At 45.8% G+C, this 17,772-nt stretch overlaps 1 protein-coding gene across 1 annotated transcript in view; it reads right to left on the bottom strand.

Moving 5' to 3' along the window:
* COL6A3 (collagen type VI alpha 3 chain) overlaps window positions 1–17,772 on the bottom strand; it is a 261,122-nt gene that overhangs the window by 14,427 nt on the left and 228,923 nt on the right. Inside the window, exons 43-44 of the mRNA XM_078681366.1 lie at window positions 6,452–6,631; window positions 4,997–5,050 (exon numbers count right to left, since the gene is read on the bottom strand). Coding sequence (XP_078537492.1) covers window positions 4,997–5,050; window positions 6,452–6,631 — 234 coding nt within the window. The remainder of the gene's footprint in view (window positions 1–4,996; window positions 5,051–6,451; window positions 6,632–17,772) is intronic.

Genomic DNA, 17,772 nt, shown 5'->3' with positions numbered 1-17,772 from the left:
GTTTATCGCAAATGCGATAAAAAACGGCCGCAATGCATGAATATCCCTGAAAAGTCAGCGATATTCATGCATTACCGAGCTAATGCTCTTAGCCATGTTATCCACCGTCCATTGGATAACATGGCTAAGAACTGCTCAGGGCAGGTGTTAGCTTTTGGAGATATTCGCGCTTAGCGCAAATATCTCCAAAAGTTGGTAATAGGAGATAGCGATGTTAGCGGCTGTTTCCAGTCGCTAACATCTTGGCACCCCCACTTTGCATGTCATTAGTGATAAATATCACTGACATGCAAAGTGGGGCCCAAGATGGTCGCTATCTCCTACTAGCTGTCGCTAACTGGTGTTAGCGACAGCTAGGTAATAGGAAGATAATTTTATCTCCGCTTCCTTGGCTTTAAAGCCAAAAAAGCGGAGATAAACCCCCTTGATAATATGCCCCTGTGTTTTATATGCGTTGGTAGACAGCACCTCTTGTTTACTCGTTCAACGGAAGCTCCTAGATGATGCTCAGCGCATGCTCTGTCGAAAAACAAACCCTATTTCCTTCCCTAGAAGAAATTCGGAAATATTTGAAGGGAGCGTTTTTTGTCATTTGTCTTAAACATTTTTAGCCTGCCTTAGCTTTTGGAATTTTTTTTTAAAAATGAAAGCTATAAAAAATATTTCTCTTTATCTGCAAGCGCACTCTGTTGTCAGTGTACCCAACGGCAGTGGGAAAGGGGATATCAGCACTCTATTAAACCCTTGCTAAAAATCTCTAGATCCAGAGGGTGAATTTCCAGACGGTTTTCTGGAAGCCACATCAGGCTGTTTGATGCGCGTCTTGAATTGACAGAACTAGTGCATCGCTAGGGCACTAGAAGAATAGGACAGGAAGGATCTCAGAAACATTGCACGTAGTCACAAAATTGCATCCTATGGGTGCGCTTACCTGACTCCAGGTGCAATGATTCATGAAATTGGAATTTCTTCTGTTGAAAAAAGATCTATCAGAAGTTAGGTTCAACGTAAGTAAACTCTGCTTTCATGGCCTCTTGAAGAAACTCCAAATTCGAAGACTTCTGAAGCAATGTTCGGAGGACTACCACATTCTCATGTTTCCCTCTAAGATGCTATGTTTGAAAGCAAACAGAGGAAACTCTTCTGTGCTTCACTATAGTGAGAAAGAATCTGCTCCCCCTTGTTCCCTTGTAAAGCATTGTGGGCATGTTAGCTTTCTGGATCAGTACTAGGTTGCTCTTCTGTAGTGAAGAAAAATGCAAAATACAGACAGCCTGATTTGAAGTCTCATTGTTTACTTAGTATTCTAAATCTTTTGGAGACCAACGGCTGGCATGAGATTTATAGAGGTATCTATGTTTTGTTGGCACTAAGCATGAGCGCAAAATCCGCTCCGATCGCGGATTTTGCGGATTTTCGGTAAATCCGCGATCCGCGAACTCTCGCGAATTTACCGAGAATCCGCAATCCGCGATCGGAGCGGATTTTGCGGTCAAAAGTTCAAGCCTGCATAATTTACGATGGCGCCGGCAAGCTGCCAGCGCCATCCTCAAATGGTTACTTAATTAGCTTCGACAGGAAGCTCTAACAGATAAGATAAAGCAGGGGCTGGAGCGCCTGCTTTATTGTATCAGTTGGAGCTTCCTGTTGAAGCTAATTAAGTAACTTTTGCAGGATGGCGCTGGCAGCTTGCCGGCGCCATCGTAAATTATTTACATGGTGTCTTCTTGAATAAATATGAAGGGCAGGGTTCATTCTGGCACGACCGTCCTGGCACAAAAAATAAACCTCAACAGGAAACACTTGCAGATATCAATAACGCATGTACCCTAGTTGAAGCTTAAATTCAGTGACTCATTCATCAGCCAAAAAATAATCGTGAGCGTTGTGGAGGCTGGGCAGGTGTGCCTTGTTCCCAAATATACCATCGAAAATCCGCTGTGATGCTGGTCTCTGACCTTTTATACACACAAGAGGCATGTGCGCTCGCATGGAAGCCCCGTCCGTTTGGCCCCGCCCACACACTCGAGGTGTGCACCGTCTTCCCGCCATTTACCCACTATGATGGACATTTCACTCAAGGGACCCCTGCGCACTTCGGCGCGATTGCATAGTAACACACACTTGGTCGCTGGAACTAGTTGAAGCGCAAATGCAGTGACTCATTCATCAGCCCAAAAAAAATCGTGAGCGTTGGGAGGCTGGGCAGATGTGCCTTGTTCCCAAATATACCATCGAAAATCCGCTGTGATGCTGGCCAGAGGCATTTGCATCTTTGACTTTCACGAGCGCAATCCCCGTGCTGTTCCTGTGACCAGGGGCTTCTGTCTCTTAATCTGCTGCTCTGATCGGTCTCTGACCTTTTATACACACAAGAGGCATGTGCGCTCGCATGGAAGCCCCGTCCGTTTGGCCCCGCCCACACACTCGAGGAAGCCCCGCCCCCAAATCCGCCGATCCGCTAAATCCGCGGATTTTGCGGATCCACGATCAGTGAATTCGCAAATTCGTGAATCGTGGATCCGCAAAATCCGCCCATGCTTAGTTGGCACCACTCAGAATTGAATCCAATTTTTACTGTCTTTCATTTCTAGCCACCTTTAGAAAGGGTCAGCCACTCAGGAAGATTTGTGATTTACACTTCCCTAGGATAACTACATCCATTATCCAGGTATTCCACAAGAAACCTCATACCAAGATGTGAAATGAGAATCAGGAAGATGCAACAAGACATGTTTCAAAGAGCTACATGCCTGTGAACGCATTCAGATACAACCATTTTAGAGTACTAAGAATTAATCACAGGAATTCAATTTCCCTAACAGTGAGTTATGAAGATTGTAATTTTTTCAATGGGATGCCCCGGATGGCATACATATGTAGAGGACAACCCTAATAAGAGGAATGAGGAGTGCTTAATAGAAGCCAGGGGACAAATCAAGTTTGTGAACTATGATCTTCAGAGGAGACTATAAATCTCATTTGGAGGGACTGGGAGGGAAGAGGGAATTGGGAGATCCTTAGTGGAGGTGGGTGATATACTTGAAAAAGATGCCTCTTAAAAGCCTTTCAGAATATCAGAACATAGGTCCCTGGTCTGCAGCAGTATGCTGTTCTGTTGTTGTAGGATGTTTATGTACAAGAGCTTTGCTTTCAGGTCCTTTAGATTTTATATTTCTTTACTTTCAGTGTAGCCCGGGATGGTTCCTTGGGTTGCCCTCTCCCTTGAAATGTTCATTGTTTTGCCCCCAAAGGGATGTGCATGGCTCATCACTGCTTTGTATGTCCTGCACTAGGTCTAGTCAAAGTCAAAGCCAGGCCTATTTACTTTGTTTGTGTTTTGTGCTTGTGACTTTAGAGAAGGTCTCCTGGTGAAGAAACTCTTTTCTTATGCACTGAAACATACCATTAATTGTACATTTCTAAAAGGTAGTATCAAAGCAAGGACTGCATGAATAGAAACGAAGAAAAATATGATATAAGGAAGAGATTTTGAAATAAAGGAAGAAATTAATGGGGAAGACAGAAATCGAGAAGTGTGTGTACTGCAAAAGGGCAATAAAGTAACAGATGAAGAAAAATGGAGAGCGATAACAAAGGGATGAAGGTAATATACAAATCGAATTCAAGAAAAGAAAGACGGAGCGAAGAGGGAAAGGATGAGCACACTTTCCCAAGTGAGCTGAGGAAAGAGATAAACTGCAGGATATAATTTATGATGGAAGCTAGGAACAGAGGTGTGAAAGTACTGTACAAGAGGAATTGATGAATATAAGTGCAGTTGCTGAAGGAATGGTCATGGGTGGGAGACGCTACAAGGGGGCACCAAAAAAGGAGCAAAAGATCAGGGAGGAAGAGAAAAAGAAATTATTTTGAAAGAAAAGTTAATAAAGGAAGAAAAAAGTACGTTGCTCAGGAAGATAATCAGAGCTGTATATATTTTACAAAGGGTATTGAGGAAAGGTGATGAGAGAAATAGAACACTAGCTGTGATTTAATTTGTTGTCTACCTGATGTTTTAATTCATGATTATGATGACTGGCCTGTGCATCTAGTGGTAGATGTTTAGATGTTTAGCATGGAAACATAAGGGGAAGGGTTTTGGGGGTTTGGGGTAGACACAGGCCTGGAAATGCTTAAGTGCACATATGGTTTAATTCTGCATATAGGTAGGAGGTTATGGTAGATACATCCACGGATGGCTGATGGAGGTGATGGGTGCAAATGAATGGGGGGAAGACTGGATTGACACATAGATAATTGTGGCTGGCCATGTGGCTTCCTGATGAATATATGCCTCGGTTCTTTCGCTGGTTTTTACTGCAGACATTCAAGGGTAGATATATGGAGTGCTGGATACATGTATGAGAGCAGGACCAGATTGATAGATTTGAAAACTGGATAAATATTAGGACAATTGTAGGTGGGTGTATGTCTTGTGCTTCTGTGTGTGGAGTGTGGTGATGGTTGATATGTGTGGATGAATGATTGCGTTAATGGTGGAAATGTGTGGGTGGATGCTTGATTGATAGGCGACTGGATCTATGGGTTGACATTTGTGAGAGGATGATCAGGTTAAAGAGTGGACACAAGCGTTGGTGCCTTTAACGTGCTAGAGACCAATCCTGGGTCAGAATGATGGGTTCAATAGAGCAATAATCACAATGTGTTCGTAAAAGTCTATAATTTGCCAGTTCAATATAACTTTCCAAATGCTGTGCAAGCTCGGCAGGAGCATAAGCAGCGATTTGCCATCCATTAATATAAGCATGACGCTAGAAGCAGAGTGGAAGCTTAGCGCAGCGGGCTCCTTTTCCCTGGGCATTTGTAAGTCTGTATGCAGTCGGGGTGTCCATGCGCTCCACAACAACACTGCTGTGCCTGCCAGAGGCAAGTTAAAAACACCCTAACCTATTCCTGCATAGGCAAGCGGGCTGCTCAAGCATCCAGGCATTTGGCAGGGTTTGGCTCTGCGTGAAGCTGGCTGGGCTTTTACCTGAAGATGAGATTCCCTCTACTTCTGGCAATGGTACGAGGACATTCTCAGCTGCTGCGGGAGACAACGGTGGTGAGGTGTGAGCAATGCATCTCCATAGTGAACATTCATTCTATGCAGGCATATCCTCAATTGGGCAGCACTGGGTATACCAGTACTCTGATTGGATGATGACATTGAGGCCAATGGTGAGGCACAATACTCCGTGTACAAGCTAGTTGCATTATGTTCTTATTGATAAACAACATTAACTGAAATTACAGCACCATAACATCTCATTACACCAACAAAGGGGCTACTGTGCCTCATTCATCAAGTGAACACACACAGCGCAAGCAGGTGTAAAGAGCCCCTACTCCTGGTTTGGTGTCTGATTCCACAACAGGCAAAGAAGCAAACTGAGTTGAAACAATAATGTAGTGGAGTTGTGAGGCAAAGACACATCTGTGAAGAATACAGCACCTGTACAGGATATAAATCCCAGAGAACCACTCTGCCAGTATGCAGAGTTTACATTTTCTTCTCATCGTGCAGGCCTGTGCTTCTGAAATGCTTGCCCTATTTGTTATTGTTCTGCATCTGAGTCAGTCAGAAAGGCACCCATTTTAAGAGACATTTCCCACAATTTTCAGTATGCGGTGACAGCAAGCATAGTAGATGTATTCACTGCCCCAGTGATTGTCTGCAGCTATAGGCCTATCCCTGGATTACTGTTTCATAGTCAACAGCATAAGAGAAACAGAACAGCTCTTAAGGGTGATCCAACCTAATGTGCTACATAGTTTACTTAAGGTGCGTGAAAATGCTCTGAAAAGGAGTACCTTCTAGATAGACTGCAAGATGGATATTTCCATGAACAACCTGGTTCAGACTGGGAAAAGAATAATAACAAACATGTTGCCCACACATCAAATGCTTTTTCGTTGTATGTATTTTTCAACTAACCTTCCACACCTCCCCAGTCCACTGCATGCCTTTAATCACTCCAGTGTACATCATTACCTCACAACTCCACTGAATCTCTGCAAGGATATCTGCATTTTTGTTTGTTTAATATGCAGGCAGCCCAAGTGTGGATTGTGGAACTGTGGACCCATTGAGATCCTACTGGATAAGATCGCACAAAGGAATACAGAGATGTAGCTCCCCAGAATGCACTTGTGCATTTGGCAAATGCAACTAACACATGTTATTTGCTCATTACATTATCTTTGTCCATTCCAGGGAGATTTAATGCTGTATAAATAAATTCAGAGAGGAAGCGGGCCAATATGATAGATCACAGGGGGATCTAGGAGCAGTCTAAGTCAATTTCAAGGAATTTTTTTATTTGGAAGAATTAAAAGATTTCTCAATGCATCTTTTGGGATCAGGGAAGCTTGGGCTGTCTGGTTAGGTGCACTTTGTGTGTAAACGTTAAACAAATGAAAGTGGCAGCACCCGTGTGGTACTTACATGGCTTCAAACACCTGCTGAGGCACTCAGCTTCTGTATCAAATCTATTTTCATTACCGCCGCACCCACCATACCAAACCTGGGTGCAGATCCCGTGCTTGTTGTCAAAGAACCATTTAACCTGATATTCCGTGCACTGCATGCCCATGTCAAAATCCATCAAACAAGGATCTGTCAAATCTGAATTTCAAAATGGGCAAAAAGTTATAATTTATAAACGCAGCCACCATAAAAAAAAGAAAAAAATGTAAAGTTAAAAAAATCTACTGCTATTGTTGCATTTTTTCATGGTTTCTCACTAGTACGTCCATCTTTAATGCCCTCTCAGTCTCAAAGAAGTTCGTACCCCGACTTATGAACAACCGCTCCCACCATTTTCCACTTGACAGTCAAACCCCTTTCCAACACCCAGCCACCCAAGTATTTCAATTACACTGCCAGAAAGGAACTCAGCTGATCTCTGCTCTCCTCCCAGAGGCGTGGTTTCCACTGGTGCAGCAGGTGCAGTGACACCGACAGGGCCGGCTGGTGGCGCCCTGTGCGACAATCATTTTTGGCACCCCCACCACCATGACCTCCTACCACTGGGCAAAAGTGCCCCTCTTCTCTCCAATCATAATTTATTTTTGAACATAGCACACCCCCTGAGGTCAGCGCCTCCCTCCATGGGTCAGCGCCCAGTGCGGTCACATTGGTCACACCGTCCTAAAGCCAGTCATGGACACCGAGGCCAGACGCCTGAGGGGCCCACTGACCTCTGACTGTCGCTGTATTGCATAATCTATACAGCTGCCAGGGGGCCCATTTCCTTCCCAGCACTAGGGCCCATGGCACGCTGGTTACTCTACTGTCTCCCCTACACATCTCTTCTGCACTTGCTTCCCAGGTCTTTTGTGAATAGACTCGTTTTTTTTAGGTCTCGCCTGGCGAAAGCAGAGCATGTGCTTCTCTTGCCATGGATAGGACCTTTTGGAATCGATTCAGCCAAAGCTGAATGCATGCGCTTCCGAAAGGACAAAGATGGCTGCTCTCGCCATCTGCAAAGCTAAGCATGCACGCCTAGGGACAAAAAAATTCACACGCATGTGGACAGCCCAACGCCATGTTTGTGCACATACGCGCGCATTTTTTGTACCTACGTGTGCATGGCAGCGTGCTCGTGCGCAGCCACCGCTCGACCCCAGGAGCTAGCTCGAGGCTTCCAGCGAGCATTGCTTGTTTATTATTGTTTATTGCTTGCATCACAAGGATGTCTGCTTGCTATCCTGAAGCATAGGGCACAGGCTGGTTCCACAGGCCAAACCTCCCTTCTCCACACACAACAGTGACAACACTGCAATTTTTTGTTGTAAACAATACGTCATGAGATTCACCAACAGGAAAAAATCTCTCTGTCACATGCTACACACACTCTGTCTCTCACACACACACAAACACGTTTGTGCCCACACACTTTCTCACCTTCTCTCTCTGTCACACACTACACCCACTCTCTCTCTCTCACACACTCCACAACTGCACACTTTGTCTCTCTCTGTCACACACCACACAAATGCACGCGCACACATGCTCTCTAACAAGAACACAGACTGGCCTTTTATGTGCGCCGGGCACAATCCGTGGCAGCCCTTGTGACTAGAGGCGATAAGCACTGGGCAAAAGCAGAGGTAGGGCAAGGCTACTGCAGAGTGGTGGGGCAAACAGCACAGGGTGGGAGAGAGACAGGCATAGAGACCAATCACCGGGCAGCCTGTGGCGTGGCAGGAGCTGTGTAGATGCAGAACAGCACACACATACACACAGAGGGGATTGTGGTCAGAGAAGGCACAGGGCATCATGAGGGAGTATGGAGGGCGACAGACAGGGAGTCAGGAGCTGGGGATTAGCCAACAAATATAGGGCCCTCCCCCACACACTTTATGCCAAACGACGCAGATGCAGCATGTGCAGCAAGAGAGGTCAGCAGTCATGTTTGGCTTCTCCCTTCTGTGTTAATTCTAAAGTCTGAATATTCCCTTCTTCCTTCTCTCCATCATACTTTCTGCCTATTTTCCTTCCTTCTTTACATGATTTCTGTATTTTTTGCTTCTGTAGTTCGTTCTGTGTTTTAACAGTCACACACCCTTCTCTTTTCCTTCTCTTGTAGCCGTCTAAATTCCTTCTCTCCACCCATGCATTTTTCCTTCTTTTCCTCCTTTATCCATCCACCCATTTTTTGGATGACCAGTCGATGCATCCTTCATTCTCCAAGCCAGCCATCTATCCATCCTTACATCCTTCCTACCATCGCCTTTCCTTCCTTCCTTCCTTCTTTCCATCACTCCATTCATGTTTTTCTCCATCCATCCACCCACTGCTAACCATACACTCTGACATCCATCAATCCACCCACTCTACCATCCATCAATTTACCCACTTTACCATCCATCAATCCACTCCTTCATCCAACCATTCACCTATACACCCATCCATCCACCCTCCCTTTCATTCATACACACTCTCCCTTTCACTCTTCCATTCTTCCATCCACCCTTTCACTCCTTCATCATCCATCCATCCATCCATCCATCCATCCACAATGCCATCCATCCATCTATCCATTTCACTCATACACCCTACCTACCTTTCTCTATTCTATTCTTACATCTATCCTTTCACTCATCCATCCCTTCACTAAGACACCCTCTCTTCCTTTCACTTTCATTCTTACACCCATCCTTTCTCTCATTCATCCATGTATCCATCCATCCATTCGTTCTTCCCTCCATCTTCTTTCCTTGCTTCTTTCTATCACTCCATCCATGCAGCCATCTTTTTCTCAATACATCGATTAATGCATCTATCTTTCCATCCATCCTAGTTCCCATACATCCATTTTTGAATCCATCCATCTTCTATCCACCCCTCATTCTCTTCATCCATCCACCCACTCTCCATTCCTACCTCCCTTATGCCCACTGAAGGTGTTGGCACTTATGAGCTTCTGATCAAAGTCAAAGGAGCCATAAACATCAAATTAAATGTTTCACCTTACAGAGAACTGCCCAATAGCACCCACCACCACTCAAGCTGCTAAAGTGGAGGGGGGTGGGGTCTATGACACCCTTGGTCAGGAGCTGTAATTGGACAGAGGTCACGGAGAAGGTGGATGTCCACGGGGGGCAAAGCACTGCTTCTCTGTGGTGCATGGCACCAGTCCTGTGGCTCATGGCATTAGCCCTGTGTGGTGCATGGCACTAGCCTTGTGTGGTGCATGGCATGTGCGCTTCATGGCATTAGCTGTGTCTGGTGCATGGCATTAGTTCTGTGTGGTGCACGGCATCAGCCCTCGGTGGTGCCTTTAATTAGCCCTGTGTGGTGCATGGCATTAGCACTCTGTGGTGCATAGCATAGCGCCTATGATTAAGTTAAAACCATTTGCTTTGCTAATGGTTTTGTATTGATAGGTTTCATTTCCCTATGCTCCGCCCATTTACGTTTACATTTACATTCGCATTTACATTTTCGTTTATGAGTTAGCAGGATGTGTCTAACCAATGGTATATTCATATATGCATTTACGTTCATAATTCTTCATCTAATATTCATCTATGCGTGCTACACTATTATGTTCTCTTAGCTTAGCTTGTGTGCCACCATCCTTTGCGAGTCACACTCACTCACCCCTCCCGTAGGAATAGAGAAAGAAATGCTAACACAGTAGTTTTCCTGTATCAGCTAACTGTGACCGAAACTATAACAAATTCATTATCAGTGGTGTTCTCATGTGCTGGAGACGCTGAGGCCTGGCTCCGCGGCCTTGGGCCGAGATAAGAAATGTTGTCGTTGCAGGTGCAGATGCCTCTTGTGTGAGGCCATTGTTCGCTCTTCCAGGGGTCCAGCATTTTTCCAGACTGGGCGTGTTTTACTCTACTGTATCCTGATATAATGTATTACTGTGTTGGGATGGGTCAGTCCTCTCGGCGCACTCTTAGGGGTGAGGTCGGAAAGGGCCCTCTCATATGGGAGTTTGTGGCCTAATAAATTACCTTGTTTATTCTTCTCCACTGTCCGGCTGACTTATTATTGGGTATCTATAGGTGAGTGTGGTAAGTCACTCGGGTGGATTTGAGCCACGCTTATCAGATGGCGCCCGAACAGGGACTCCGCGATAAGGATCTTTCTCACCCGTAAGTGGGCGGCAGAAGACCGGGGACCCTCTGGTCGGCACGGTGGGTCTGGGTACCCACTTTGATGCCGAGCTTGGTTCTCGCAGCGCTGCCCCACCCTGCTGATCGGGAGAGGACCCGGTTCTTGATCCTGCGCCGGAGTCCAGAAGGCGGAACTTTGGAGCTGACCGTGTTGGTCCTGACAGCCGGTGGTGGAGATTAGTAGAAGTCGGTACTGCGCATAGAAGGTGAGTGGTCCGACTGTTGATTGAGGGAGCGGGGATGCTCCATGAGACCGGTGTGTCTCTGGTGATTGGAGGAGCCGGTGTGCTCCTGGGGCTAGTGTGCTCCGGGGAACTCAGGGTGCGAGTGGCGTCCTGACAGACTTAGTGGAGATTGGGAGGACGTTTGTTTTGTCATCCGACTGGATGGTACTGCTGTCGAGGCGTGGCTCACTGCGGATGGATTTTGGGACTCACCCGAACCCCTAGGGTGTGTGGTTCGTTGGGCGTTGGTCCCGGATCTCACGTGGTGTAGTGCGCAGTGATCTGTACTGCCGCCCGGAAGGCGGATGTGTTCCTCAATTTCGGAACAGTGTGTATACTGTTCGGTCTGCGGTAGGGTCCAGGTTCCCAGGACTTGGTCGACGGGCCTCGTCCCATTTTTGATAACACGTGTTTGGCAGGGATTGTGTTAGTGAAATAGGAAGTGTAACTGCGTGTGGGTGTGATTGTGTGACACGGGGAAGTGAAAGTTTTGTGTTGGTGTGAGATTGAGCGAGTGGCGATGCCGTGTTTTAGTAAACTGCGTGCCTTGGGTGCTGCTGTGGCACCTCGGACACTAGACTGGCTGAGAGCCAACCCGCCCCAGTGGAGGGCTCACCTAATTTTGAGATGTACGTCAAACATGGACTGCCTCCGATTTTGTTTAACACTTTGTGGCACCGATATACGAAAGGAAATGTGGATTTGCAGTGGCCTTTGACCGGTTCTTTTGATGTGGCAAAACTAGATTATTTACAAGACAGATTGTTTGCTAGGCGCAGTCGCCAGAGTATGTTCGATTCTCTACGAATGTGGCAGAAGGAAGTGAGGGAGCGACAGTTGAGGGAAGAGAAGGTGGCTCAGAAGAGAGCGGCACAGACTATGGCGCAGAAGGCGAGAGAACACACCAAGAGGGAGAATGAGCAGCGAATTGAGCGCGCAGACAGGCTTTTCAGGTTACAGGATAGCAAAAGCTATGTGGCTAGAGAGGAGGAGCAGGATGAGATGGAGGACATTTTGAACGCTCGCCCCCCTCCCCCATATGCCCCACAACCCTTGTATCCTGTGTTGACGGGTTCTGCTTCTTCTGCTGTGGTTTCGGTTCCGCAGACAGGTGCTCCTCCTTTATCTGGCGCCCCCACCACTTCCTCTGTTTCTGTTTCCGCGCCAAAATTGTTGAGTGATGTTGAACAAGCTTTGTCTTCTGTCACTTCTTCATTGACGGCGCCCTTGGTCTCCCTCCTGGCGGCGAGGTCACCTGTCCTCTCCTCTGCGCTTCCTACTGTCTCTGCTAGCACTACCTCTCAAGGTGGATTGGTGACCCCAGCTCGGGGTGCGGGAAGTGGGCTGCTTACTCAGGTATGGAAGTTGCTCATGTGTTCTACTGTTGGGTTGGATGAGAAAACGGTGGTGGCTAATCAGGCTTGCCAGTGGGCTAGGAATAATATTTATTCCATTGAGAATATCTGGTCCACGATAAAAGATTACGAACACCTGATGCAACAGCATGCTTTATGGCATATGTCGAAGACATTGATAGCGTTGTGGGAACAGGGGTATGGTGGGGAGGCACCGGCGATTCTTCATGACATTAAGAACAATGCCCATAGGGCTAATACTGGTATGAAGGATGTGTTACGCAGTTTGAGGTCCTTGTTGGAGTATAGAAATGAGTTGCCGTCGGCGGGAGAGCCTCGTTTCCCTGGGGTACATCCGATGCGGGAGGTACACCCTATTTTCCACCCTGAAATACCTGAGGTGGTAGACCCGATCACTAATAATGTCACCCGAGTTCGCGTTGATGCTCATTTCCAAAAACAATGGGTGTATATGCCTTGGAAAAGGAACGAGGTACTAGCACTGAAGGCCCAGTTGCCCGACTCGAGAAAGAATCCGACTGCCTATTATAAAGAGCTAACAGAATCAGCTTCCTCGACGGTTATGACTCTAGCAGATATTGAGTTGTTTTTCGGATTGTTGGTTCCGGTGGATGTATGGAGACAGGTAAAGGGTTCAGATCATGCAGAAGAGCTGGGTGGTACTTGGGAGGAACTTAAGGATTGGGACAAGGAGCGGAAGCCAGGGGAGAAGCCGAAGGCTGAGATTCTAGCGTTACCAGGACGCATAATAAAATATATGCACTCCCTTATTCCTCCTAAGAAAGTAGATTGGGATAAGTTGACTGCATGCAGACAGAAAAAGGATGAAGCGGTTTCAGATTTTTTCACTCGTTTTGAAGAGACTTTCATGAATTTCAGTGGTCAAGATATCTCCCAAGATGGAGGGCTGCGCCTTTTCGTTAATAGATTCGTAACAAATTTGTTACCGGAAATATCAGCTCGATTGCAGGCGTCAGAGAGTACGTGGACGACGCCCACCCCTTCTGGTATTCTAAGTATGGCTCAGTATTATGAACATAGGGAAAATGAGAACAAAGACAGACAAGAAAAGAAGGCCAAGGACTTAAAGACGAGAGTGCTACTACAGCAAGTGGCGAAGGGCCGGGGGCCGGGGACGTGGAGCCCCGCCCATGGTAGCTGGTCGAGGGGGAAGTAGTTATGGAAGGGGAGAGAAAAGAGAGCGTCTGGGGCAGAATCAGTGTGCTAACTGCAAAAAGGAGGGGCACTGGTGGAGAGATTGTCCGGAACTTCAGTCTACTGCCGGACAAGGCAGGGAAGTGGTGAATTTCGCAGGGATGATAGACAGTCTGACGGGGGCAGGCGACCGGGAGGGAATTGTTTTGATGGGGACAGAGATAGACAGCATTTTCAAACAGAGGGTGACAGGGATCGAGACAGGCAGTACTACAACGATGCATATACTATGGATGACTTGACTGGCTTCTCTTATAACTAGGACAGCGTAGGACAGGGTATGGGACCGGTTTCTGTGGATATTGATCAAAGAGGACCCTACGTGACTTTAACTTATTGAAAGGCGATACCTATTGCATTTTTAATGCTTGTTTGTTTGTTTGTTTTTCTTTAAAGAGGACAGGGTTCGGCAGGCAGACCTTAAACTTCCTGCTTACAAACTCCATTACCACAGAAGTACACAGACGTCTAGAATGATGGATGTTTATAACATCAAGTGCATGCATTCAGAACTCTGCTTATACATCCCTGAGCTGGTAGGACCACACAGAAATAACAGCAGCCAGCTGCATGGGCTGTGCTGAGGCGACTGCCACAATCCTCCCTCCGGCTCCAGTGTTTGTGTTTCAGGGACAAGCCTCCACAGCCCTGCCTCAAAAGCTGGCCCTCCATATCCTTAAGGATTCCTTATATGGGAAGGCTGAACGGGGGCTCCCTCTTGTCCATAAGGACTCACTCTACTGAATAAACGCCCTTCATTTACTCTTTGGCTGTAACAAAACAGAAATAACAACTTGCCTACAAGGCACTAGTAGCTGGATAACATAACTGAGTAGTGCTCTTTCAATCGACCTCTGGAGGAAGGAAGTCTGAGTTAGTCCCACCAGGACTCGATCCTATAAACTGCAGGTTGCACACTTGTCTCTGCAGTTGAACCAGTAACACAAGCAGCAATGCTGCAAAGTGTTTGAAGTCCTTGTTTTTATGCAGCTCATTCTATCCTCTTTTTTTTGTACCACAGTAAATAAGAAGGGATGCTATTCTTCATCTCAGTTATATTGATTTTTTGACTCCGTGTGGGTAACAAGTTGATCTGGCCCTGAAGGGATTTGAACCAGAGTTAGGGTGGACACAGAACACAGCGACCAGCACTTAACTCTCCTAGGGGCATATTATCAAGGGGGTTTTTTGCTTTAAAATCCAAGAAAGCGGAGATAAAATTATCTCCGTATTACCTAGCTGTCGCTAACACCAGTTAGCGATAGCTGTCGCTAACACCAGTTAGCGACAGCTAGTAGGAGATAGCGACCATCTTGGGCCCCGCTTTGCATGTCAGTGAAATTTATCACTAATGACATTGAAAGTGGGCATGCCAAGATGTTAGCGACTGGAAACAGTCTCTAACATCGCTATCTCCTATTACCAACTTTTGGAGATATTCGCGCTAAGCGCGAATATCTCCAAAAGTTAGCACCTGCCCCTGAGCAGTTCTTAGCCATGTTATCCAATGGTAGGTGGATAACATGACTAAGAGCATTAGCTCGGTAATGCATGAATATCGCTGACTTTACAGCGATATTCATGCATTTCGGCTGATTTTTATCGCTTAGGAGATAAACCTTGATAATAGCAAGGTTCCTAAGTGATAAAAATCGCCGCAGCTCGTCGATAAAAATATTGCCGCTAAGCCAACATAGCGATAATTATCGCTAGTTGTTGGTAATATGCCCCTAGTTATCTTATCAGGGTGAAAAGGGACAGTGAATACTACTGGTTTATTGATAGGTAGAGCTTACCGTAATGAACCATGCTGTCCAATACTACCTCGTAACCCGCCAGCGAGGAGCCAGAGGCTTTGAGATAAAGCAGTAATCAAGATTCAGTGGTGCTGCGGGCCTCTGTGCCCTGGTGCCACTGCACCTGCTGAACCAATGAAAGCTACACCCCTGGGTACCCAAGAGTTACTTCACACCAAGTAGGGAGTTCGGTTCGGTTCGCAGTTATGTTTCTACAAATACCCAACAAAACATCGTTCTGCCTGTTTTATGTAAACTTACTCAAGATAAACTTGATTCTAGTCAAGGATCAGGCTCGTCCAGGCGGACAGGTTTGACTCTCTAAAAATTCCAACAAAATAAAATATATCCCCATCTAACATAATCCTGCTGTAGTACTGCTTCAAATCCATGCCATGAGAATCTGAATGCAACTCAACACCGAGACACCCCCCTTAATCCCTGCTCAGCCCATTACTCCACGCATCACGCTAGCAGAACCCCCCCATCCTCTCTGGAAGGGCAAACTCAAACATCCCACAGTTCAAGTACCCTCTAAACCTGACCAAGCAAGGTTGTTGTAATTTAGACACAAGCCTGAAAAAATCACGAACATGCAAGATAAGACTGCCCGCAAGGATTCAGCACACTATATCCCAGAAATCAATTCATACTGGCAGGCAAGAGTACCTTTCCGGTAATTCACTGGAGCCTATGAATAGCTCACATTAATTCTTCGTAGTGGCACAAAAAATAAATTACTCCAAAACGTACCACCCAAATACAGAAGCTATACTACAACCAAACCACACACACCACCGACAGGCACTTGAGGGGGTCACAGAGGGCCAAATTTAATCAGGAATTGCAAGGACCCATAACGTTTTCAAAGAGCCTTTGGCAAGGTGAGTGGGACCTACCACCCAAAGAAACTATACGCACACTAAACATGGAAGACATAGTCTTCGCCATCCAGATTAAAATACAATTGCCAAATTCCTAAATTAATAACTAATGATAAATCAAAAATAAACAATAATAATAAACATATACTTTATGATGGTAATCTCAATTTCTGAATTAATTAGAGAAGCCGTATGTCCAGCATAGAGATAGAAGAAATACTGACAATTTATCCTGCACATCTGAATAACAACAATGGGAATAAGGCAACCAACTGTACTGAAACTAATGTGCAAACAGATGGGAAATCTTTCCCATCCTCTTGTCTTCATGCACAGGTCTTGGTAAAGTGGCCATTTTCTGATGGGCCTCACCAATGTTTTCCCCATATGCTCTTGGCTGCTTCCAATCTGATGCTCGCTGCATGCTCAACACGGAAGTAGCTCACAAACATGTCACCCAGATCTTCACCCACAGTGAAGACTGCATACCTGCTACAGTCCTGGCCTTCCTATCTTAGTGAGCAGGTTTCGTGGCATTTGGGATCACTGGCAATCATTCCATCCTCCTTGGTCAGCACTGTCATTGTGCTGCAAGTCAACCTGCCTTTCCGCAGCAGTGGGTATGCAGGAATATTCAGAAGGATATCAGGGAAGAGACAAGAACTACTCTCTTATTTGAGAACATTCAAACTGAAGGTGCACCAACGAATGATTCCAAACCCAAGTTGAAATGGTTGACAAATGTGGGCATTATCGAGAATTCCTCAGCAGTAAAAGAGGCATGGGTGCCTAATGAAGAACGCCATGAGGGAGAAACAGAGAGACTGGCACATGGTACACGATCGAGACCTCTACTGAAGAGGCACAAGACACTGAGGAAGTGCACTTCCAAAAAAGAGCAGTCCCTAGTGCACCCTGAGCCACTCTCCAGATGAAAGGTAGGGCATTAGTACTGATACTTGTTGTTCAAATTACATCAATTTAAGAACATGATATAAGTCTCTCCATGGAACTCTGTTAAATCTGTCTTATTGTTATTGTGCTTATACTCATGAGAAGGGGCACAGCACTCCTATAATGAAAGGAACGACAACAGTCATGCTCACAGCTATTCTCCTCGAAGCACATTCAGTGCAGTAAAAAACGTCAGCAATTAAACTGGGTCACTAATATTTTGTAGTGGTGAATGCAAAGATATGAAAATTCATAAGACAACTCTCAACTGGTTCTCTGGAAGAAAAGGTGTAGTGCTACCTCAATGCCACTAGGCCATTTCCCTACATTCGAAGTGAGCTTAAATGGCGACTAGTGAATTGCAGTGCTAGTTCTCAATTGGATTCAAACCACTCTTTCTCAACCACTCGATACTGATAATTGGGTCTCTTTGCCACTATCACACTCATTCCTTGGTGTTCACAATTGCACAAAAGAAAAAATATGGTGGCTCCAGATTTTACCAATTTAACTGTCCTTGGTCTAACAAACTACATTTGTAAACTGGTGTCAATTTAGTATTGCCTGTGATTTTCAATTCTACTTATCTTTAATTGCATGTGATACATTCAGATAAGGTCAATTGGAAAACAAGTTGGTTTCTTTCTTTAGCAATAAATATGGCCTCAGTAATTAATGTCTT

This window comes from Lissotriton helveticus, chromosome 3_1 (genome assembly GCF_964261635.1).
Source record: "Lissotriton helveticus chromosome 3_1, aLisHel1.1, whole genome shotgun sequence".
NCBI lineage: Eukaryota > Metazoa > Chordata > Amphibia > Caudata > Salamandridae > Lissotriton > Lissotriton helveticus.
Note: the sequence above shows the minus strand (reverse complement) of the source record. Positions and strands in the feature narration are given on the sequence as shown.